The sequence below is a fragment of the Eptatretus burgeri genome, chromosome 4, assembly GCF_056783735.1.
Source record: "Eptatretus burgeri isolate ZD-2024b chromosome 4, Ebu_testis_v1, whole genome shotgun sequence".
NCBI lineage: Eukaryota > Metazoa > Chordata > Myxini > Myxiniformes > Myxinidae > Eptatretus > Eptatretus burgeri.
This window is the reverse complement of record NC_140964.1, coordinates 83,920,413-83,944,416: the sequence shown is the minus strand read 5'-3', so window position 1 is coordinate 83,944,416 and position 24,004 is coordinate 83,920,413. Positions and strand designations below refer to the sequence as shown.

At 42.5% G+C, this 24,004-nt stretch overlaps 1 protein-coding gene across 1 annotated transcript in view; it reads left to right on the top strand.

Annotated features, from left to right (window-relative positions):
• The window catches only part of LOC147028562 (multifunctional procollagen lysine hydroxylase and glycosyltransferase LH3-like), a 106,504-nt gene that overhangs the window by 37,491 nt on the left and 45,009 nt on the right, over positions 1-24,004 (top strand). The window contains exons 6-16 of the mRNA XM_085879087.1: positions 551-614; positions 6,202-6,299; positions 6,593-6,697; positions 7,319-7,450; positions 12,224-12,345; positions 14,848-14,952; positions 15,315-15,440; positions 19,972-20,113; positions 20,305-20,418; positions 21,311-21,379; positions 23,780-23,884. Coding sequence (XP_085735213.1) covers positions 551-614; positions 6,202-6,299; positions 6,593-6,697; positions 7,319-7,450; positions 12,224-12,345; positions 14,848-14,952; positions 15,315-15,440; positions 19,972-20,113; positions 20,305-20,418; positions 21,311-21,379; positions 23,780-23,884 — 1,182 coding nt within the window. The remainder of the gene's footprint in view (positions 1-550; positions 615-6,201; positions 6,300-6,592; positions 6,698-7,318; positions 7,451-12,223; positions 12,346-14,847; positions 14,953-15,314; positions 15,441-19,971; positions 20,114-20,304; positions 20,419-21,310; positions 21,380-23,779; positions 23,885-24,004) is intronic.

The window sequence follows — 24,004 nt, the reverse complement described above, 5'->3', positions numbered from 1 at the left end:
TTCTCGCGCTCTCTCTTTCTTTCTCGCGCTCTCTCTTTCTTTCTCGCGCTCTTTCTTTCTCGTGCTCTCTCTTTCTTTCTCGCGCTCTCTCTTTCTCGTGCTCTCTCTTTCTCGTGCTCTCCCTCGTCCTCTCTGATGGATCGTGGTTGGTAATTATATGAACACTTGTTGAGCTAACATCATTGGCCAATCTTACATTTTGACGGAGAATTATTGACCCCACCAGAGGGAGAGGGTATTACTCTTCCATAGGGAGTGAAAGTGTGTTTCACACCAATATCACTCTGGGATTTCCTGCCTCTTGCAAGGAAGCACATCAGGTCCATCAATCAGGTGTTATTGTAATACATCACATATTTTAATCAGCAAATAATTTGCATACAAAATCTACCCAAAGGGTTGGTAAACTGCTCAGATAAAAATGAACAATTTATATATCAGTGGAAGGAGAGTGGTTGCATGCAAGAAAAACAAATCCTTGGGTTGGTTAGGGTTTACCTAACAAAGTATTATTGATGCTTACAGCCTACCATTTCCCTGATCCCTCCAGAAAACTCTGAACATGACCCTGGACCATCGCTGTCGACTCTTCCAAAACTTAAATGGAGCAATCGGTAAGTTTCTTTTGTACATGCTCTGTTGTAAAACCCTTATTGTTCAAAGGTCCATTAAACCACACATTCCCTGGAAAAGGGGGGGGGATTGGGGGGTGGTGGTGGGGGAGGGGAAACCCGATTCAAAATAACTCCTCATTCGGTTTTGAGCAGTCTGCCTTTTAAAGAACACCCATTGCTGAGCTTTCTGCAGACTTTCAGCGACAGTTGACACATTACCTTTTGTCCTATGAAATGTTGTATAGCACAAGATGTTTTCATATATCTCAGAAAGGTTATTTTTGTGGCGTTCCTGAGATAATTCTTCATCGATTCCTGATATGTCATTGAAGGAAAACCCCTTTTAACTACTTAATGACAATAACCAAGAACTCCATGACTGTTGGCAAATTACCTTTTCTCTGCAGGAAAGCTTGCCATTTATAATTCAAGAAAATATAAATTTGAGGGTGCTGCCAGGCTGCACTACAACGCACTAATCCATGATAAAAGCATGAGTAACATCACATTTGCATTTCGAGTTTGCCGTACACACTACATATGGAAAATTTGACATATTCTCCCAGCAATGGTGTGTGAGGGAGGTCATGTGAAGGCTTAGCTGCTGGGGTTTTCACTCATGATATTATTATCTTGCCAAAACGAAGTTTTTGCAAGATGTTTTTTTTTTTTTTTTTTTTTTTTTTGCAAGGAATATAGTTCATGGTCTGGCGCTCAGCTGATTATTTTTTAGTGGCGATTGGCCTTGACCTTAATATGTTTTTTTTTTTTTTTTTTTTGTTATCTTGCCAAAACGAAGTTTTTGCAAGATATGTTAGTCAGCTTGTATGTTTTTTTTTGTTTGTTTGTTTGTCTGTAATCACGTATAAAAAATTCTGCAGAGCACATTTATCATTAGAAATTTTTGTAACTTCGCATATCAGAGGCCTATAGAGGTCCCTTTCAGTGCACAAAATTTTGAAGGTCAAGGTCAAAGGTCAAGGTCACTTTGTCGCAAATCAGGGGAGTCGACGAAACCCTTATTTTTTGAGTAATTTTGATCGGATCGTCTTCAAACTTCATGGGAATATAGTTCATGGTCTGGCGCTCAGCTGATTATTTTTTAGTGGCGATTGGCCTTGACCTTAATATGTTTTTTTTTTTTTTGTTATCTTGCCAAAACGAAGTTTTTGCAAGATATGTTAGTCAGCTTGTATGTTTTTTTTTGTTTGTTTGTTTGTCTGTAATCACGTATAAAAAATTCTGCAGAGCACATTTATCATTAGAAATTTTTGTAACTTCGCATATCAGAGGCCTATAGAGGTCCTTTTCAGTGCACAAAATTTTGAAGGTCAAGGTCAAAGGTCAAGGTCACTTTGTCGCAAATCAGGGGAGTCGACGAAACCCTTATTTTTTGAGTAATTTTGAACGGATCGTCTTCAAACTTAATGGGAATGTAGGTCATGGTCTGGTGCTCAGCTGATTAATTTTTGGTGGCGATCGGCCTTGACCTTCATGGTTAGCGCCTTCGGTCAAACATATTTTACCCCAAGGTCAAATTTTCAAGTTTTAGGAACCATATCGTGTAGTACCTCAAATTGAACACCTCAGTGCTTTCTGGATATGTCAGGCTTGAGACATTATGACGTCATTTGGTGACGTTATGAGGCAAAAGCATATTTTTCATGGTTACTCTGTAGAACGATACTTATCGGAATCTCTCGTAGGCAGATATTCCTCAAGGAGTCGCTCCTGGTGGATAGCAGCTCTGTTCACCTCAGTGTGACCTTAAAGAAGTCACACGTGGTCACCTTTTGGCAAGATACAGGTCACCCTGCGGGTGACATTTGTTTGTTTTATTTATTTATTTGTCTCTCAAATGCATTAATTGGATGTCTTAGGTTTGCCTTGTTGGTTGGTAATTCTGAGAGTACAGAATGACAAAGCTCTCTCTCTTTCTCTCTTTCTCTCTCTTTCTCTCTTTCTCTCTTTCTCTCTTTCTCTCTTTCTCTCTCTTTCTCTCTTTCTCTCTTTCTCTCTTTCTCTCTTTCTCTCTTTCTCTCTTTCTCTCTTTCTCTCTTTCTCTCTTTCTCTCTTTCTCTCTTTCTCTCTTTCTCTCTTTCTCTCTTTCCTCTCTTTCCTCTCTTTCCTCTCTTTCCTCTCTTTCTCTCTTTCTCTCTTTCTCTCTTTCTCTCTTCCTCTCTTTCTCTCTTTCTCTCTTTCTCTCTTTCTCTCTTTCTCTCTTTCTCTCTTTCTCTCTTTCTCTCTTTCTCTCTTTCTCTCTTTCTCTCTTTTCCCCTTCCCCTCTTTCTTTCTCTCTTTTTCCCCTTCCCCTCTTTCTTTCTCTCTTTTTCCCCTTTCCCTCTTTCTTTCTCTCTTTTCCTCTTCCCTCTTTTCTTTCTCTCTTTCTCTTCCCTCTTTCTTTCTCTCTTTTTCCCCTTCCCCTCTTTCTTTCTCTCTTTTTCCCCTTCCCCTCTTTCCCTTTTCTCCCCCCCATCTTGTGTACATTTAAGATGGTGCATTATCTTCAGCAAAGCATATTATGTTGAAGCAATCTTGTATCTCTTCCCCTTCATACCAGGTTCCTTTTATCCAATTCGTTCATTCTCCTTCTATTAATTTGTCATATTGTTATCTCAAACCTGAATCTGGTGTTCAAGTCAGGTCAGGTATGGGAGCATGCGCCACAGCAGCGCGTCGCTGCGTCCAGTTTCCGCCGGTACTCCAAGGGCCTCCGTCTGGCCTTCCCCCAAGCAGATGCCTGGCCCATCCCGATCTCCTTGAGATGCCGATCAACCTGCTGCAACCATGAGGGATGTGATCGGCCCATTGGCCTTCCCCACTCACGAAGCTCCCTCAGTGAGAGAATCTGATGAGCAGGATCAGTGTCTGGAAAATGAGCCACATGTCCATACAGCCACAGCTGATGCTCAAGGACTATGCAGGTAACAAATCTCATTTGAATCTCTCTCAGCAACTGCTCGTTGGACACAATGTCCGACCAGCGACGGCCAAGGATTCTCCGAAGAGACCTGGTACCAAAGGAATTAAGACTCTGTCTCAGGTCCCTGGTCAGAGTCCAAGTCTCATATCCGTAGAGAAAGACTGGAAGCACCAAGGACCTGAAGACTCAAACTTTTGGCTTCCTGCACAGGTACAGGCAGAACCACACCCCATGATCCAGTGAATCAATGACTCCCCAGGCCCGATCCAGACATCTATTGATCTCTGGCTCACAGCCAGCAGAAACATGAATATCACTGGCAAGGAAAGTGAATCTCTCCGTGACCTCAACATCCTCACCACAAACTGGTACAGACAATATGGCAGCATCCAAGATGTCACTGAAAGCCTGGATCTTAGTTTTGACCCAGGAAACCCATAATCACAGTGGATCTGACTCCTCATTCAGCACCTCGAGGACCCCCAAAAGGATATCTCGAGTCTCCGGAAAGATGACTGCATCATCTGCAAAATCATGGTCAGAGATCTTGGCATTCCCAAATGATGCACCACAGCTTGATCTCTCCGACATCCTCCCCAGAATCCAGTCCATACAAGTGCTGAAAAGTGTGGGGGCCAGTGCACACACCTGATGAACTCCAGTCACAACTGGAAATAAGTCAGAGATGGTATCACCATATCTCACAGAACTCTCAGCACCAGAGTATAGTTAAGACATCAGATTGATCAGTTTTGGTGGCACGCCACAAAGACCAAGAATCCTCCAGAGGGCATCCCAATTCATTGAATCAAACGCTTTGCAGAGATCAACATAGACTGCAAGCAGCCCCTGCCGAAACTCTCATCTGCGTTCGATGAGGATCCGAAGAGCAAGGATACGCTCAATCGTTGACCTCCTTTGGTGTAAAGCCTGACTGCTTGTGCTCATGTAGATGGTGGCGAACTCTCTCAATAATTATCTGAGCAAAGACCTTGCCCTGCACTGAGTGCACCATCACCCCTCGGTAGTTGCTGCAGTCCTGGAGATCGCCCTTCCCTTTTCAGGGAGGGATAACAAGGCACCTCTTCCAGTCAGTTGGGATGATGTCTGTGTTCCAGGCAGAGAACAGAACTGCATGCAATAACACGAGTACAGCATTTCCACCAGCCTTGAGAAGTTCAGCATGGATGCCACAGATCCCAGGAGCTTTACCCCATTTCAACTGGTTCACCGCTGCCTGTGTTTCCACAAATGAAGGTGGATCACAGTTGATTGAAAGGTAAGCAATATGGATAGGAACACCCCTGACATCCAACTCGACAGCTGGTGGATCAGCCTGGTACAGCCGCTCAAAGTAACCGGCCCAGCGAACCTTCATTTCGGACTCCTGTCAAGAGCCCACAACCCTCTGTTATAACTGCAAGACACTGAGGAATGGGCTTGGATGAACGCAATGCGCAAATTCCCCTGTAAGCAGAACGAGAATAATTTGACCACAGGTGATGCTCTACCCCCTCACAGATTCCTCACACATAGGCCTCCTTGTCCACCCTTAGCACACGTACAGTTTTATATCTCAACTCCCTGAAAAGCTAAACTCTGCCATTCAGCCTGGCCCTGTGACTCTGGTCAATGTTATCCAGTGTCCTTTGAGAGACAAAATTCTTCTTCACCCTTCGGTGAGTTCCAAGACATCGACCGGCAACATCAAGGACGGTGGTCTTGAAGGCACGCCACAACTCTTCAGGATACCCCAAATCTCCATCGGGCTGTTCGCAAGCTTCATAGCTACCCTCTCATCCTTGAGCTTGCCAACATCCAGGCTTGGCTGTGATGGTACCATTCTCCCGGATTTGAGCTGAAACTTCAGAGTTTCTACAACAAGCCAAGCTAGCCTCCTAAACTTGCCTCAGACTGGGCATTATTATAGCCTTGCCAAGGATGCCATGCAGACCAAGAATTTGAATTTTTTTTTGGCTTCACTTGCCAAGATAGAAAAGCATAGGTCCTACTCTCCTTTCTCATCATACATCGGCAAGTTGTTGGCCTCCGTCTTCCTTTACATCTTATCCGGTCATGCACAGCCTTCACTTTCTTTGCTTCATCCCTCTCATGCCCTTCTCATTTTCATGAATTCTTTCATTCCCCCCTCCAATCTTCCAAAGTCTACTTTTCCTGCTCATATTTGGTACAAATATTGGTTCACTCTTTTTTTTTTTTTTCCTCTCTCCAATTACTTCATGCCTCACCCTACAACCATCTCATCTTATTTTCCATAATCATTGTCTTTTCCTCTCATGTCTAACCAATCAATCCCCCTCCCCCCCCTTGACTTCTACCTGTAAGCTCTGTTTGTTCATTTGTCCATTTCACATCCAGTATATACACCTCTCCCCATTGTACCGTTGTCGGTACTATACCCTCCATCCTCTATCATCATCTTGCTGTCAATCATCTGGCGTGACCTAGATTGTAGAATAACATTTTCTTCATGTACATTTCCTTAATTGAATTGGTCTGGATTATAATTGCATTATTTTGATTGCTCGTCAAATTTTAAAATATCCTTCCATTACTTCAGTCTATTCACCCATCAACTGTCTTTTACTCTTCTCCAACCCCACTTCCCGAACTTCACTTTTATTTTTATATGCCCAACCAAAGACGAAGTTGTTTTAAAGTTCGAGAACAACCGGGTCCGCATACGAAACATGGCATATGACACCTTACCTGTCCTCATTCATGGAAATGGTCCCACCAAGGTGTGTAACTATAAGAATAATTTTTGAAATTGCGATTATTTGTTGTTTTTGTGTAATCGTGCTTGTTAACTTGGTAATGTTCCTGCTCTTCTTCTGGAAACTAAAGATTCTAATCTACATATGGTTAAACTTGATCCTCCACTGTCCTCGTGGCTTGCATGCCAAATGTATGTATAATAAAGGCTGCTTTCTCAAAAACTATACAGTGCCTTATTTATGTTGGATATGTTGAGACAGAACTGAACATAATTAAATGTGCACACGTTTTCCACCTCCTTTCTCTCCCCCATAAGATTCACTTGAATTACCTGGGAAACTACATTCCTCACGAGTGGACATATGAGACGGGCTGTGGTCGAAGCTGTGACCATGACACTCTTGATTTGGCGAAAACAAAGGTAGATTGTGAGAATGGTGCAGAGATGGTATCATTTTCTGTCCTTGCCCCTCCTGTCCTCTCCTACCTTTGACTTCCCCAAGACCCCACGGTCTCGCACGTTCCTCAAGAAACCTCACCTGCTTACCCTCCCAAAGTCCACGCTGATTTCCCACCTGCATTAATTTGTCCCCTTCTTCTCTTGATTCCGGAATCATCTCCCTATGCACTTTGTCTCGTCGTCATGGCCTCAGCTTTTCCAACGCACTGCCCCTCACTACCTTATGTGCTCACCCGTGCACACACACACACGATCTCTTCCACGCACACTTTTGGTCATTCTGTTCCTCTGCCCATTGTTGCGTGTTTTTTGTTATTCCTCCTTTCTTCCCATGTTCCATCCATCCTATAATCTTTGGTAATTTGTGAACATGCTGCACTTTGTCGTTTAACTCCCCGATAAATCTAGACTAGAGCCTTGGAAAAAAATCAATTGTCTATCTTCGTAACCTTGCTCTAACTTTATCCAGCTCTTTCTCTGTTTTCTCATCGTCCTCTTTGGTTAGTTGTTTCCTTTCCACTCAATTTTTTTTTCTCATTCGTCCTTTTCTTTTTGCTGTATTTTTATTCCCCTGATTGCCAGGATAATGCTTTACCCAAAGTGATGTTGGGCATCTTTATAGAGCAACCGACTCCTTTCCTGAAAGACTTCCTGGAAAGATTATTAACAATGAACTACCCTCAAGCCCGTATCTCCATCTTCCTCCACAACAATGTAAGTGCACCATCTCTCTTTTTCCATTATTGGCTCCCTTGATTTTTCTCTTCATTTTTTGATATTCTCTCAATAACTGTCATTGTCTCAGAAACTGCAATTTGAATTTTCTATTTTATGCTGAAATGCGAACATTTTTATTCCTGAAAACTATTGAAAATCATCGTCTAATTTGAAGGGATAAAAATGTTGATTTTTTTTATTTTTATTTTTATTTTTTTTGCTGTTGACACCACACTCAGACCCCACCTTGATCCAAATGGCAGCTCACATTAGAGAAACGGTGTATTTCGAGCTCAGGTTCCGATATTCGTTCCACCGTCATTGGCAACTCTGAAGGTTCTCAGGATGTTCATACTGATCAATGGGATTTTTGAAGAAACTATTGGAGACAAAATTAGTTTTTCGGGGGAATTATGGAGCCGTATCATATTCAGATGAAGATGGTGACAATGAAAGTGTTGGTGGAGATGAAAACGCCAGTTACACGTTCACAACAGATTGGTAGGTTTTGTTGTTCTGTTCACTGGACAGTTTCAAAGGGATTTGTATTAATTGATCAATCAGTTCTACGACTCCAGAAAGAATACCCATCATCACCCGACAGCAGACACTGCCAAGGCACACTCGGACACCGTCAACAAAATGGGTGATGAATGCTTTGTCTCACTGTCGCAGGCTGACCAGTCCTGCATGTTATGGGGTAGTTCCGTTTCATCCTTTTCCAGGATGCCATGTATGTCTGCCAGAGATCAAGGTCAGAGATCTTGATTTTTTTTTTTTTAGTGTATTTACCATTGTACATGATAAATTCTTTTATAAAGAACTTACTTATGTGGCTCCCATGAGTGGCAAACAATCACAGGTTTTACTGTATTTATCTAATTGATTATGAATAATTATAATTAATATTATACACAGTTCATTCCTATGATTAAATTGAGCCTGGTGTTGGTGCAGTGGTTAGGGCAGCAGCTTGGGATCCAAAAGGTCCTGAGTTCAAGCCCCGTTGGGCCACTGAATTAATACACCAGGGGGTTGACTCAGCCTGTCATCCTTCCGAGGTCGGCGAAATGAGTACCAGTATACTGGGCCGGTGTATACCCCGGTTAAAATAGGTGTACCATATCCCTGTGTCGTAAGAGGCGACCAGGGTTGCGTCAGGGAGGGTATCCGGCGTAAAACATGTGCCAAATCACTATGCGGATCACACGGATGATCCGCTGTGGCGACCCCTATCGGGAGCAGCTGAAAGAATAAGATGAAGATTCCTATGATTAAATTGATGCACAGTTCAATATTGCTGGACAGTGTTAAATGAATGTTTCATGAAGTCATGTTGTATCATGTCCCACCGTCGTGTGGGCATCCAGGGAAAAGGTTTGTGTGTCCACAGACGATTGCTAGACTGCAGACAAGTTGTGGGAGCCATGGACACAGTGTGGGCAACCATGGACAACGTTTTGCGAGACCACAGACAAAGTTTGGGAGGTCGTGGACAATATTTGGGTGGCTGTGGACAAGTTTTGGTTGTCGGGGACAAAGGGTGGGCGGCCATGTACAAGGGATGGTCAGCCACGAACAAGGGTGGTCAGGAGGAGGCAAGGGTTGGTTGGAAGCAGATAAGAGGTGGGCAGCCACGGACAATGCTTGGATGACCACGGACAAGGGGTGGGCAGTTGCGGACGAGGTGTGGGGGGGGGCACGGACATGGTTTGCACGGCCGTGGCCAAGGTGGGGGCGGCATTGGACAAGGTGGGGGCAGACAAGGTGTGCGTGGATGTGTACAACGTAATATGGCTGCAGACAACATTTATGCAGTGGAGAAGGGTGGGTTGCTACAGACAAGGCATGGTTAGCCGTAGAGGGGTGGTTGGCTACGGACAAGGTGTGCTTGGCAACAGACAAGGTGTGCGTGGCGGTGGAAAAGGTGTGAGCGGCTGCAGAAAACATTTTCAAGGCCACGGACAAGGTGTGGGTGGTCTGCCACGGACAAGGAATTGGGGTGCCACGGACAAGGAATTGGGGTGCCACGGACAAGGAATTGGGGTGCCACGGACAAGGAATTGGGGTGCCACGGACAAGGATTGGAGTTCCGTGGACAATGATTGGAGGATCGCAGTTAATGATTGGGGTGCCGCAGACAATGATTGGGGATCCACAGACGAGGGATGGTTGGTGGTGGACAAGGGGTGATTGGCAATGGACGAGGTGTGGGCAGCCACAGACAAGGTTTGCGAGACCGTGCATTTATTTGGTATAAAATAACAGGACTGGAGTTAGATTTATATCATTATTGGAGTAAACAGAGGCAAGTGAAGAAAATAACTCGACAAGCCAAAAGAGAGTATGAGAAGGACATGGCTAAGAATATATCAGGGGAAAAGAAGAGGTTAGGACCAGTGTGGGCCCATTGAGGAATAGCACCAGGAGAGTGGTTAGTGATGAAAGTGAGATGGCAGGCTTATTAAAGAGGTATTTTTCTTCAACTTTTTTGGATTGCCAACTGGCTTCGTGGTCGGAAGCCTAGAGTGGCTGTGAGTGGGAGGATGTCTTGCTGGGAGGATGCAAGTAGCGGGGTACCTCAGGGATCAGTACTCGGATCATTACTATTCATTATTTAAATCAATGATTTGGATAGTGGGGTGAAGAGTAAGGTTTCCAATTTTGCAGATGACACAACGCTTGGAGGTGAGGTGGATAGCAGAGGGGGTGGTGATCAGATTCAGGAAAGTGTTGATACTTGCTTACATTGAGCAAAAGATTGGCAGATGCAATTTAACCTGAGCAAGTGTTGGGGATGGGAAAGAACAATGAAAATAGAGATTACATGATGAAGGGGTAATTTTGCAGCGTGTCACACAGGAGAAGGATCTGGGGGTGGTAATAGATACGAGAGGTAAGCAGGTAGCACAGTGCCAGGCAGCCATAGGTAAAGCAAATAGGGTTTTAGGTTGTATTCGGAGGGGATCAATTATAAATCAAAAGAGGAGGTGTTAACATTATACAGGAATTTAGTGAGGGCCACATCTAGAATAGAGTGCAGTTCTGGTCACCACAGTTCCGGAAGGACAAAGATGCCATATAGAGAGGGTTTAGCGCAGGGTTACTAGATTGATTCCGGGCTTAGCTTGACTCAGCTATGAGGGCGGCTGAAGAAGACAGCTCTTTATTCACAAGAAAGGAGGAAGTTATGAGGACATATGACAGAGATGTTTAAGATAATGAAAGGTATTGATAAAATAAGTACAGATTAATTATTCAACAGAGTCGACAGTGATATGACCAGGGGCCATAGCCTGAGAGTAAAGAAGAGGAGAGTTAAGACGGTAGTCATCAGGGGACTTTCACTCAGAGAGTAGTTAATGCATGGAATGGCCTTCCTGGAAAGGTAGTGGCAGCAGAAACAGGAGATAAGTTCCAATTATAATTAGATTGGTACCTGGAAGTTATGGAGATAGAGGGGTATGGGGATGTTGAAAAGACTTTTAGGTAGTTTGAGCATTGATGGGTGATTGTGTGAAGGGTTGTTGGTGGGGGTCCTGTCAAGGGGGTTTGTGTGGTTGATGTATGATTTCAACCAAGCCCATGCCCCCCTCCCCTGAGGGGAAGAAAAGAAGAAAAAAAAAATACAAAAACTACAAAATTAAAAATTAAATATTTTTTCTTTAATTAAATAAAAAACCTTTTTTGCATTTTCTTCCTTGGATCTTGTGTACATGGGTTAGTGTGGTGTTCATGCAGGCATGATGGGCTGAATGACCTCCACCTGTTTTGGATTTCCTTGTGCATGGTGTGCGGCTGTGGATGAGGGGTGATATGGTGCGGACAAGTTGGGGGTGGCCACGGACAATGTTTGGTGGGGCCCCAGACAATGCTTGTGGCTGTGGCCAATGTTTGCACGACCGTGCATGAGGTTGGGGTGGGTGGCGGTGTGGGTGACCACGTACAAGGGGGTGGTCAGCCGCGGTCAAGGATGGTTGGCAACGGGCAAGGGTTGGGCGGCAGCAGATAAGGAGTAGTCAGCCACGGACAACGCTTGGGTGGCCATGGACAAGGCTTTAAACAAGGGTGGTAGCCACTGCCCAATGTTTGCGAGACCGCAAACAAAGTTTGAGTGGTCATGAACAATGTTTGGGTGGCTGTGGGCAAGTTTGGGCAGCTGGGCACAAGGGGTGGGTGTCCATGTACAAGGCATGGGCGTCCACGTACAAGGGCGGCCATGGATGATATTTTCAAGGCTGTGGACAAGGTGTGGGTGGCTGTGGACAAGACATGGGCATCTGTGGACAAGGTTTGTATGTCCACAGACAACGATTGGGGTCTGCGGACAATGTGTTGGCAGCCATGGACAACGATAGTGTGGTTGCGGACCATGTTTATGCGGTGGAGGAAAAAGGGTGGGTGAACACGTGCAAGGCATGTGTGGCCGCGGACAAGACATGAGCCGTGGACAAGGTTTGTGTATCTTCGGATAATGACTGGGGTGCTGCGGAGAACGACTGGGGAGCCGCGGACAAGATTTGGGCGGTGGCTGACAAGGTGTGGGCGGACAATGGTTGCAGACAAAGTGTGGGCAGCAATGTACAACATTTGTGGGATCACGGACAATGTTTGGGTGGCTGTAGACAAGTTTGGGTGGGCATCCATGGACAAGAGGTGGGCGATCGCATACAAGGGATGGTTGACTGCAGACAAGGGTGGACCTCAAAAAACAGAACCAGAACCCAAAATTGAAGGTTGATGACACTTTTGCATCTCACCCCACCACAGGAGTTGCATCATGAGACTGAAGTGACCGAGTTTGCAGAGCAACACACAGAGAGTTTCAAGACTATTTTTGTCATTGGACCCAATGAGGGGATCAGTGAGGCAAAGGCCAGACATTTAGCCTTGTAAGTATTACGTGGCTAATTATGAAAAATTTTATGTTCACAAACATATGAGGCCCCTCGCTTCATGAGACGATGAAGTTGAAGATGGATTGACGTTTTGAACATTAAATCTAGGACTTGATATTAAATTGTGAATGTTTGTTTATGCGATGCGTGGTCGGTCATATGTTCCAATACACATCGACGGGGCAATCCAAACTTGATGCAACAGTATTTTCAGTTTTGCTTCTGTAAGAGTAATGCTTCGTGAAAGTGTATTTAATTCCAAAGCAGCTATTCATATTTTTAATAACAATATGAATTATGTTTGCTTTTCCTTTTCTTCGGTAAGGGAGACATGAGTTATTTTTTTTTAATGAGGTAGTATTTTTGTATCAATACTATGTTGCAATGAATGAATCGAGTATAACTCAGACCAGGTGCAGCAGGAAAATTTCCTTCTTTCTGAACGTCGTTTTTGAAATAAGTGGTTTTATCAACAATGCAAAAGCAACGTAGTTCTCCTTAGAACGGCTTCTTTTTTTTTCCAGAATCTTGGGAGATACATGGTTAAATGCCACAAGACGTACTTTTAACACATCTGCATTTACTATGTGTTGGTTGCTCCGTATGTATCTGAAGAAAGACGTTCACCAGGAACATGTGAACTACCTGATCAATTTATTTACATTGCGGTAGCTGGTGTCCAGACAGCAACCACACCATAAGATGGCAAGAGGTATAACCTGGTATCAAGGAACCTCCAATGAGACGAAACACACTTACTCCATGTCAAAATGTAGCAAAATATCTTATTACTCTCTTTTTATGTTTTGTAATAATCTGCGATATGCATAGCAACATTTGAACAGCAAGAAATCACGAATTTAAATTAGCCCGCAACAAATCCCCAAACAACTTTTGTGACTGGGAAACAAGTCACATGCCTCAATGTTTATGTGGCCACAAGTAATTGTCATTTTTTTTAAACACAAAGTTGTTTTTTGGGGCTTGACGTGATAAAATCCCCATGCATATTCAGTAAACCATTGAGATAGGAATGTGTCATCTTGCAAGGTGCATTCCAATAATGGATTATAATTACGCATTATCCTGGTTGTATGAAGGTGAAATGAGGAAGCGGATGTCTTGGAAAAAAACAAAAAAAACCAACATGGAGGAAGAATGTCATGGCATTAAGAAGGGAGTATTGCTGGGATGTCGAGGTGGATAGTGTCATGGATCATGTGATGGCAACACGGCACACATTGATCAGCCGTGGAATGAATCATGGGGATATATCCAAGGTAGTGATGAAAGCAGAAATATATTGACGACGTTAAAAAAAACATGTTGTTTCCGCCTGTGGAACCAACTTCCACATTCTCTTCAATCTCATTCATCCCTCCAGGTCTTCAAGACAGCTGTTCACCAACATCTCAGATCATCCCCAATCCAAAACCGTGATCTCCCTGTGTACTTTGTACCCCCATTAACTCTCCTCAAACCCACCTTTTTGAAGGTTTCCATTTTTTCTCTCCTGAGAGTTTGCCTCTGTATCCATATTGTTCACTCACTGTGTCTTCCCTCCCCCCTCATTCTTCCCCACATCCCTCATTTCTCCAAGTCTCCATCTCTTCTGTCCCTCAACCCTGCTGTTGGTGTTTCCCCCCTTCTCTTTCTACTGTTCCTTTTGTTCTGCTACGTTCTGATCCATTCTATGTTCTTGCTGCTTCACGAGCTCACACGTTCTCGCAATATGAATGTTGACATTGTATACAAACAAAAGTTAAGACGGGAGAAGACATTGAGAAAGGGAATGCAATAGAATGACTTTCCCCAAGCTAAGTGGTTGTGCTGCCTCGTCTAACAGTCCTGTGTTGTGTCTCGTGTATTAGTGTGTGCGTGCGTGCGTGCGTGCGTGCGCGCGCGCGGCAGCTCCACTATGAGCCTTAGATCCTGTTTTTTTTTTTTGTTTTTTTTTTAAACGAAAACATAAATCTTATGCAGTCCCTGCATATCATAAGCATTATATAAGTGTCTTAACAACAGGAAGAATTGTTTTTAAACTCGTCTTATGAAAGGAACAATGGATGAAGGAGGCGATAGTGAGGATGCGGGGAAACAAGCAGGACTTTTAACAAGAGGTGGAAAGGGGAGAAACAACAGATGGTTGAAGAAAAGTAATGAGTTTGACCAATGCTTGGCAACCAAGAATTGGAATTCTGTAATTTGAACCATGTTATTCTGAAGCAGAAAAAAAAAAACCTCAAACATGCACACTAGGTTTTGTGGTTATTATTAAAATTGTGGTTATTAAAATAAGCTCGTGTTGTGGGTAACGAGCTTTCGTCCAGAATAGTGACCATAAAAATAGGACCTTCACTTGTAAACCTACATGTTAGAATGCAGGATTGCCTTACAATTTCACGAAAAGAAAGTTTTATTGTATCCTTATGCACAATGAATCGTGAATTTTTGTAACATGAGAATTTTCTTGTGGCCTTTGCATGTGCTGTGCAGGCAGAGGTGCCAGGAGGATCCAACTTGTGACTACTACATGTGCTTGGATGCCAATGTGATACTTACAAACCCGGACACACTGCGTCTGCTCATAGAACAGAACCGGTTAGTGAGTGGTTTGCTGGGTCGTCCAGGAAGCTTAGTTGATTATTTGTTTTGGAAGACAAGTAAAAGGGAAGATGAGGGAGTTTGGGGTTGGAGGTTGAGGTCGTTTATTTGTAAAATATGTGCTTCAAAATATCCTTCAAGGATGATGAGGCTAAATATTAATGTCTCAGGAAGTTCATTTTATTCGAATTATATGGAGAATATAAAAGCATGTGTCCAGAATGGTACAACACCGAATGATTAATCAGTCCATTATCTCATTAAAGCATTTTTTTTTTAAATGAATTGTAATTTAAATGCTATTAATGTAGATAATTTGACTCTGGTTTTAAATGGATGCCGGGGCTTTATCTTTGCAGCAAGGTGATGATCCCACTTGTGAGCCGAACTGGAAAACTGTGGTCCAACTTCTGGGGTGCTTTAAGTCCACAGGGCTACTATGCACGATCTGAGGACTACGTGGATCTTGTAACAAGAAAGAGGGTGTATGTAATTAAAAAAATTATTTGTGCTTATCCCATTGAGGCAAATTGAGATAGGGTGTCACAGAGTGGACTTAGCATAAGTCTTAACACCTCCCAATTATTTCCTCAGCTCGTACATTCAGGAGTTGATAAGCTGCAGTCTGTTCACTGAGTGCAAAATAGGGCATTATTTTTTTGTTGTTGTTATTTGCTATCAGAGTGTGTGTGGGAATGTGGGGATGTGGGGATGCACTCTCTATGTGAGGATGGTGCAGAAAAAAATGTCGGTCCCACACACTATATACAAAACCAAAGTTGGAGTATCTTCTCTAAAAAGTTACATATGAGACTTTTTGGAGTATCTTTTCACATATGACACTTTTTGGAGTAACTTTTCGAAAAAGTTACATGTGAGACTTTTTGGAGTATCTTTTCACATACGAGATAGTCACATATGAGACTTTTTGGAGTATCTTTTCACATATGAGACTTTTTGGAGTAACTTTTCTAAAAAGTTACATGTGAGACTTTTTTGGAGTATATTTTCTAAAAAGTCACATGTGAGACTTTTTGGAGTATATTTTCTAAAAAGTCACATATGAGACTTTTGGGAGTATATTTTCTAAAAAGTCACATATGAGACTTTTTGGAGTATATTTTCTAAAATGTCATATGAGACAACATATGAGAACCTACCTGGTCTGTTCAGCTTATTGGTTGGGCAGGGATCACTTTTCAGTACTCCAGACCATGGAAAAAGCAAAAATGCGAGACTGATCAAAACCGGCAAATCTTATTCTATCATTATCATCTATCTATACTTCCAGCAGTGTGTGTGTGTGTGTGTGTGTGTGTGTGTGTGTGTGTGTGTGTGTGTGTGTGTGTGTGTGTGTGTGTGTGTGTGTGTGTGTGTGTGTGTGTGTGTGTGTGTGTGTGTGTGTGTGTATGTGTGTGTGTGTGTGTGTGTGTGTGTGTGTGTGTGTGTGTGTGTGTGTGTGTGTGTGTGTGTGTAACCACTGGTCCGATCTAATTGAAACTTGCCAGATATATTGCTGGGGACCTGAGAATGTGCCTTTTCAAGGTTTGATATTAATCGGACAAGTGCTTCCCAAGTTATGGCCATTTATTTACCAAACCAATGACAAGACACGTTGTGTGGGCGTGGCCGACGGGGAAGGGAAGCTCAGCCGCGTTCCCCATTACGGGTTACAACGTACGGGCTTCCAGATAATGATGACTTCGTGTATTCTAATAATTTCTCGATTTCTTATGCGCATTTATAGATAAACACAATGCCCCAAGTTATGATCGTTTTCATATTAGACGGTGCATACATTTCGGTAACATCAGAGTGCTGGTATGCTCCGAACCAGGAAGTAATTTTTTTTTTCTCTCTCTTCTCTTCTCTTTTTGTTTTTCCTTGCCACGACATTGCGAAAATGTAAAATACGTTGGCGCTAATTGAATAATTGGGTATTAAAACTAAATTGCGAATAATCGTTACTTCGAATAATATGCGAACTTCCGGGCCACGCACGTGCGGGCACGCAAGAGCGAAGAAACGGCCTGTGTGGTTGTTGTTTGTTGCTCGCGGTTTGAATATTTATGTATTATTATTATTATTATTATTATTTTTTTTTTTTTTACGGGCACGTACTAGTAATAATGATTTATAATCATCATCTTCAGACGGCGTATTTCCGAGCAATGACGAGTATCATCCGACAGAGTTTTACTTGGTGCAGCATCCTTTGCTATCATAATTTTAATAGCTTGAAAGGATTCCATAGCTTGAAACCTTGAAAGGAAAAGGAAAAGTATGCAAAACTGCATTCCTCTGTAAAGGTACAGGAAGGGATCAGAGGGGTGGGCATGACTACAACTGTCAATCAGCCTGATCGGTGCTGCTAGACATTTGCCCTTGGGCCAATCAGACAGAAATGGGTGTGGTTAACAGTGGAATATTATTCAGAAGTCGTTGACGGCAACAACCCACACTTATGTCAATAAAGTACATACTATTTAGAATGTTAGATGGTCTTCAAAGTATTACAGTACTATTACATCATCGGGGAGTTTGCGCAGATCTACATCATCGTCACTTCGGGGATGGATGGAGGTGGGAGGAGGCGGAGCATGGATAAGATGACAGCTTGGTCCATGAGTCATGGTTCCTTCATGTGATTAAGCTGGATGCTTCAAGACTGGGAAGAGCTGCGTTGGTAACAGCACGGATAGGGAGATGGCATAGTCCATGAGTCATGGTTCCTTGCTGTAGTTGAGTTGGATGCTTCAAGACTGGGGAGTGTTCCGATGGGTGCAGCATGGTTGAGGAGACAACTAGGTCCATGAATCGTAGTTCCTTGCTGTGTTGAAGATGCATGCTTTATGATCGGGGAAGGCTCTGTTCAGCCTTATATTAGAGACTCGCGAGTGGAGATAACGACTGGTGATGGCAGCATGCGCGCGCGCGCGCGCGCGCGCACACACACACACACACACACACACACACACACACACACACACACACACACACACACACACACACACACACACACACACACACACACACACACACACTGTGAATTGTGATTTACACATACACGCTTGTGATTTATACACATATTGTACATATTTTTACATACACATATTATGCATGACATATTATACATATTATATACACACTTGTAATACTTGACATATTGCACGTTATATACACATATTACAGTGACATGTTACACATGATGTGCACACACAGCTTTTGTGTCTCTGTCTCTCTGTCTCTCTGTTCCTTGTGGCTATGTGACCACGGCACCACACGGAAGTGTGGGGGCCAGGAGGGGGCGTAAATTCTCTATGTAAATGTAGACTGTGTCGTGTCTCCTGATCGTGGTGGCAGGGGTATTAAAATTTCAAAATTTCCTTTGGCTACAAAGTGTTACTTTTTCATGTTTCTCTTCCCGTGCAATTATAAATAGATATACATACAGTATATAGCCTGGTGTTGGCGGAGCCGTTAAGGTGGCTGGCCTGGGACCTTAGGATCCTGAGTTTGAGCCCCTGTTTACCACTGAATTAACAACAGGTGGGGTTGACTCAGCCTGTCATCCTTCCAAGGTTGACAAAATGAGTACCAGTGTACTGAGCTAATAACCATTCGAGGTAACCTGCGTCAGAGTGGAGACCCATCCCAGACTGTACTCCTTGCCAATGAAACTGCATTGGCAGCCTAATGTGCCTTTACGGCATGAAAGGAATGATATTATTACCATTATTATTATTATTATTATTATTATTATAATATACAGTATATAAAAACGAAAAACAGTCAGTCCGTCCATGAAGCTGTGTGACTATATGTCTATTAATTACATACTGTTTGAATGTCAGTTGTACCCTGACTTCACACACATACGTCTATTAATTAAATACTATTGAATTGTACTTTTCGATTCTTTAGCCTGCTGAGACCCCTGCGACCATTGAAGACCCTTAAGGCCCCAAACATCTCTGAAGACCCAGAGAACGCAAAAGACTCCAAGGATCCAAAATACCCCAATGACCCGGATATCTATAAGAACCAGAGTACCCAAAAGACTAAGATGACCCAAAAGACCCCAATGAGGCAAACATCCCACAAAACCGCTTAGACCCTTGAAGACCCTTTTATCTTTGAGAACCTTTTAGCACTTTACACCCCTTTAGATCCCTTCACCCTTCAGACCTTTTATACCCTTTTGACCCCTAAAACCTTAAGACCTTAAGTCCCTTTCGACCATAACACCATTTAGACCCCTTACACCCTTCAGTCAGATAAGAGAGCTTAGACTCTTGACCATTTAGAGCTTTAGACCACTTGGACCTTTATATATTTTACATACATAGAAAGTCAACACTCCCTTTCAAAGTTTTCACCTTTTGTTACCTTATCGCCTGGAATTAAATTTCATTAAACGAGACTTTTTCCACCTTTATTTCCACATTGTAACCCACAACTTCCAAGTGAAAAACAAAGTCTACATGTTTCAGAAAATTAATTAAAAATACAAAACTAGAGTATCTTGGTTGGATAAGTGTCTACCTACCTTTATAATAACAATTGTAAATTAGCTCAGGTGTAACCAATCACCTTCAAAATCACACACCAAGTTAATTGGCCTCCACCTGTGTTAAATTGTAGTGATTCTGATTGTTTCAGAATAAAATCAGCTGTTCCTGTAGGTTTCTCTGCTGGGTAGTGCACGTCACAGCAAAGACTCAACCATGACACCAGTTTTTTTGTGTAATTGTGTACCATGTTTTGCCACCCGGTGGTGGCAGAGGGTATTACAATTTCCCTTTTTTACCTGGATATTTCGGGAGTGCTGCCATGATTGCTGGTCAAACGGTTGGGTGATTTTTTTTCCTTTTTTAAGTATAAACGGTAACGCTTGCTTTGTTTCTATTGTCATTCCCAGTTTCATTCATATCTTGGCTCGTAATTTAGGTAGGTAATTATCTATTTACAATTACATATTCACTAACTTACCTTTTCCACCCTGTGTACTTACAGTGGGGTGTGGAATGTTCCATACATATCTAGTGTGTACCTCGTACATGGGGAGACTTTAAGAACAGAACTCCAGGGATTAAATCTGTATATCTCGGAACACCACGACCCAGACATGAGTTTCTGCAAAAATCTCCGAGAAAAGGTACTACAGGATATTTACAGCCAGCTGCCTGGCTAATGTCAAACCTGGTTTAAAAATTTCGTATTGTTTTTATTTTTCTGTTTACTTTCTGTTTTTACTTATTCTGATTTCTACCCCCTCTCCTTCCACCCCCCCCCCCACCAAAACCTTCCTCCTGCCTGCCCCACACACACACACACACACACACACAGGGCATTTTCATGCACATGACAAACCGTCATGATTTTGGTCGGCTCATTTCTACATCGAACTACACGACGAACCACCTGCATAATGATCTGTGGCAGATATTCGAGAACCCAGAGGTGTGAACCACCAGTTGTATTTTTCACGATGCACCGTTTATTGTCCTTGTTATTTTCATTATTACCTTCCTCCACCGAAGGTCGAAGGTTATGTTTTCACCCCTGCCTGTCTGTTTGTTTGTGTGCAAGATATCTCAAAAAGTTGTGGACAGATTTGGCCAAAACTTGGTGGACGTGTGTGTGTGTGTGTGTGTGTGTGTGTGTGTGTGTGTGTGTGTGTGTGTGTGTGTGTGTGTGTGTGTGTGTGTGTGTGTGTGTGTGTGTGTGACAAGGACGAATTGATTTGATTTTGATGAAGATCCGAATCCAGATCCGATCGTTTTTTTTAGTTATTCTTTACCACCGAGACAGCTAAACCAATATATATCATGATATCTCAAACAGTTATGGACCGATTCGGATGAAACTTGGTGGACAGGTTGGGTGTGTGGCACGGATGAATTGATTCGATTTTGGTGAAGATCTGAATACGAGAATTATTTAATACAAGTGATTCTTCACCATTGAGAGATGGGGCCAAAAACGATATATAGCATGATATTTGAAAAATGTATTGGGCAAGATATGTTCTAATGGATCAGGCATTGCATGGCAGAGGTAGGTATGCACTTTACCAAGTGCCCTTGTAGTTCTTGTAGTAATAGTTAATTGTAGTGCAAGGAACGTTCTCCACACTAAGTGTTCTGCAGTTTATCTTTTAACAATAAGAAGTCAATTGTTAAATCTAATCATTTTATGTTATAAAATTGAGTGTTAGGAAGTCACAAAGGTTTTCAAGTTGACCAATGGGCCCGCATTTATGGTACTTTAGTGTTGGGACCATGCGTGGCTGTACAAAATTTCTGGCTGTACATGGTACATGAAATCTTTAACTGTTCCACTTCTTTTACAGGACTGGGAAGCGAAGTACATCCATAAAAAGTACCCTATGATATTCGAGGAGCCCAGCATCGTTGCAGCAGTAAGTCATAACTGCTCATAACAATAACATTGCATACAAAGAAACCTGGCAAGCTGAAATGACCATATACAAGATTATTATCAAGTGTCATCCAATTTAACTGAGACCAAATTGTATTTGAAGGACTAATTAAATAACCATATTTCTGTATCTAAAATAGTAGTACACTCAATCATATCTAATTATTATCGATGTCATCAAAGATTTATGGGTTTGCATGTGACTTTGGAGTCCATTCCTTGACCCACAGGGTTGATCACAGTCCAGACTTTCCTGTGACTTTTGGGAAGGATATGCTTTGGTCTTGCTGCCACTGTTTCTGCCAATCTATAACAGATTCTCGATGCTGTCGTCTCATCGCTTCAAAGTTGAATATCTTCCAAATTGAATTTTAGCCAGTCCTGATCAACTTCCTCCCAGTCATTGCGTCAATGCTGCAAACCTTCGACTTCTTATTACAAGTCCTTAAATGGCTACCACAAACTTCCAATGCAGGCCTCATTTGGGACATGCCTGCTTCTCAGCTTGCAGATTTGTCATATCTCTCTTTTTTTTAGTTTGTGGTAGCCATTTACGGACATGTTTTTTTTGCCCATCAGGTTTCTCTTGATTGTCAGATTTGTCATCCCCTTGATAATTGGCTCGTCAGTTAGCCCCCTTTCAGGTAACATAACCAGCCCTGCATAGCTGCAGTGTTTTATCAATATGGTGTTGGCACACTCCAGAATAACATTGTGATTTTTGTCTTGCCACTTGACTCCAAAGATGAGGCAAAGGTGACAAGTGCAAGCACTCAAGTACAGTAATATTGAAACGGTGAAACATTCAGGCCTCAGAACCATGGAGCTGTTTTGACACTACAACTAATGTGTTGAGCTTGAATCTTGAGCAGAGGCAAATGCCATATGCTTTTCCTTACTCAGTCATGAAAGCAACTGGATACTGAGCTGGCCTCTCATCGATGAGGGAATCATTCTATAACACACTACCAATCTATGTGAATTTTGTGACTACCTTCAAGACAGTCCCAGTGAAATAGTCTTTCTTTGGAGCAGGTTGATGTATGACTACCATCTTTACACTGCTTCTTTGCAAGCTACTGTTCTCTGAAGCAGAAGAGAAGCGATCCATCGTTACCTCAAAGCCCCCTGATGTTTGTGCCATTAGGGTACAGTCATTGGCAAAGAGTACATCCGGGATCAAGGCTTCTGTTGGTTGAGTTGAAGCACATAGCCTAATAAAATGATCTGTCCTGAATAAAACTTGTTTGTACTCCACTTTGCATATCCTTCATGGCTTTGGATAATTTGGCAGCAAAGAAGATTCTTAACAATGGATGAAGCAAAACACTTCACGTGTAAACTTATACTGAATTCCTCTGACCAATGCCATCATTGTGTTGGGATATCATGTTGATTGTCTTATCCAGGCATCCAAACTTCAAAAGTAACCTCCAAAGTCCCGGTCTGTTGACTATATTGAAGGCTTTAATCAACTCGTGTATCAAACGATGTCGAGATGTTGATGCTGTAAACAGCATTTTTCTTGAATATGTTATGTAATGAAAACCATAGCGATGGTTCCCTGACTGATGGGAAGCTACACTGTTATTTACGAAAAACCAAGTCTGTAATTCCAAAAACGAAACTGTTCTGTAACACACATGGATGTTTACAACAATAGACAGTTGTGAAATCCCTCTGCTGTTTCCACAATCTCTCATGGATACCTCTCTTGTATTTGGGTACACTGTTTGCATCCTTCAGTTCCTGTAGTACCTTCACCTTTTCCCCATATATTTAAAAAAAGTAATGTCAGCTGGTTCTCTTGTGGTAGTGCAGCTGCGTTGATAGATTTTAGCAGATGTCCATGCAAGCCATGGGACCTTGCCACTTCTTCAATGCTATGATGCCATCAAATAATACTTAATTCACCAGCGGCATGTCCATATCATCACCCACTTTGAGTTGTTCAACTTCCTTTATGGACTCTGCATAAATTACAGTTACTGGTTGGGTTGGGCACCGAAATGTTCACACCATTTTCGCGTGATTGAAGCTTCGTTGGTAAGTAACTTATCGACATTCACCGCCAACCTCATGGACTCAGAACATTTACTCTTAACTATTATGAAATGTTCTGATAAATAATTTATTTTCTCACTCATTTCAAATAACCTGAGCATAATCTTCAATTGTTTTGTTCCGTTTGAATGAAAACAATTCTGTTTCCTCTCATTCGTCTTGTTTGATTTCCTTGCACGAAATTATGTTGCTTTTTAAAAGCTTTGGCATCCCGTAATTAAACTTTTTTTTTTTTTCAAATTCTAGCATTACATGTTTGTACTTGTCGAGATTCCAACTCTTTCCTCCATCCACCACCACCCCCCGCACCCCTCAGCCATGCTTCGATGTATACAAGTTTCCAATCTTCTCGGAAACGGCATGTCAACATATGATCGAGGAAATGGAGCACCATGGACAGTGGTCTGGTGGTCGTCACAATGTACATTCACCCCTCCTCATTTTCTCTGGATGCTAAGTTTTCCTCTCCTTTCCTCATTTTGCCTTGATTTGTTCTTCATCACATTTGCTTTGCAATCATTTTTTTTTCCATAAATATATA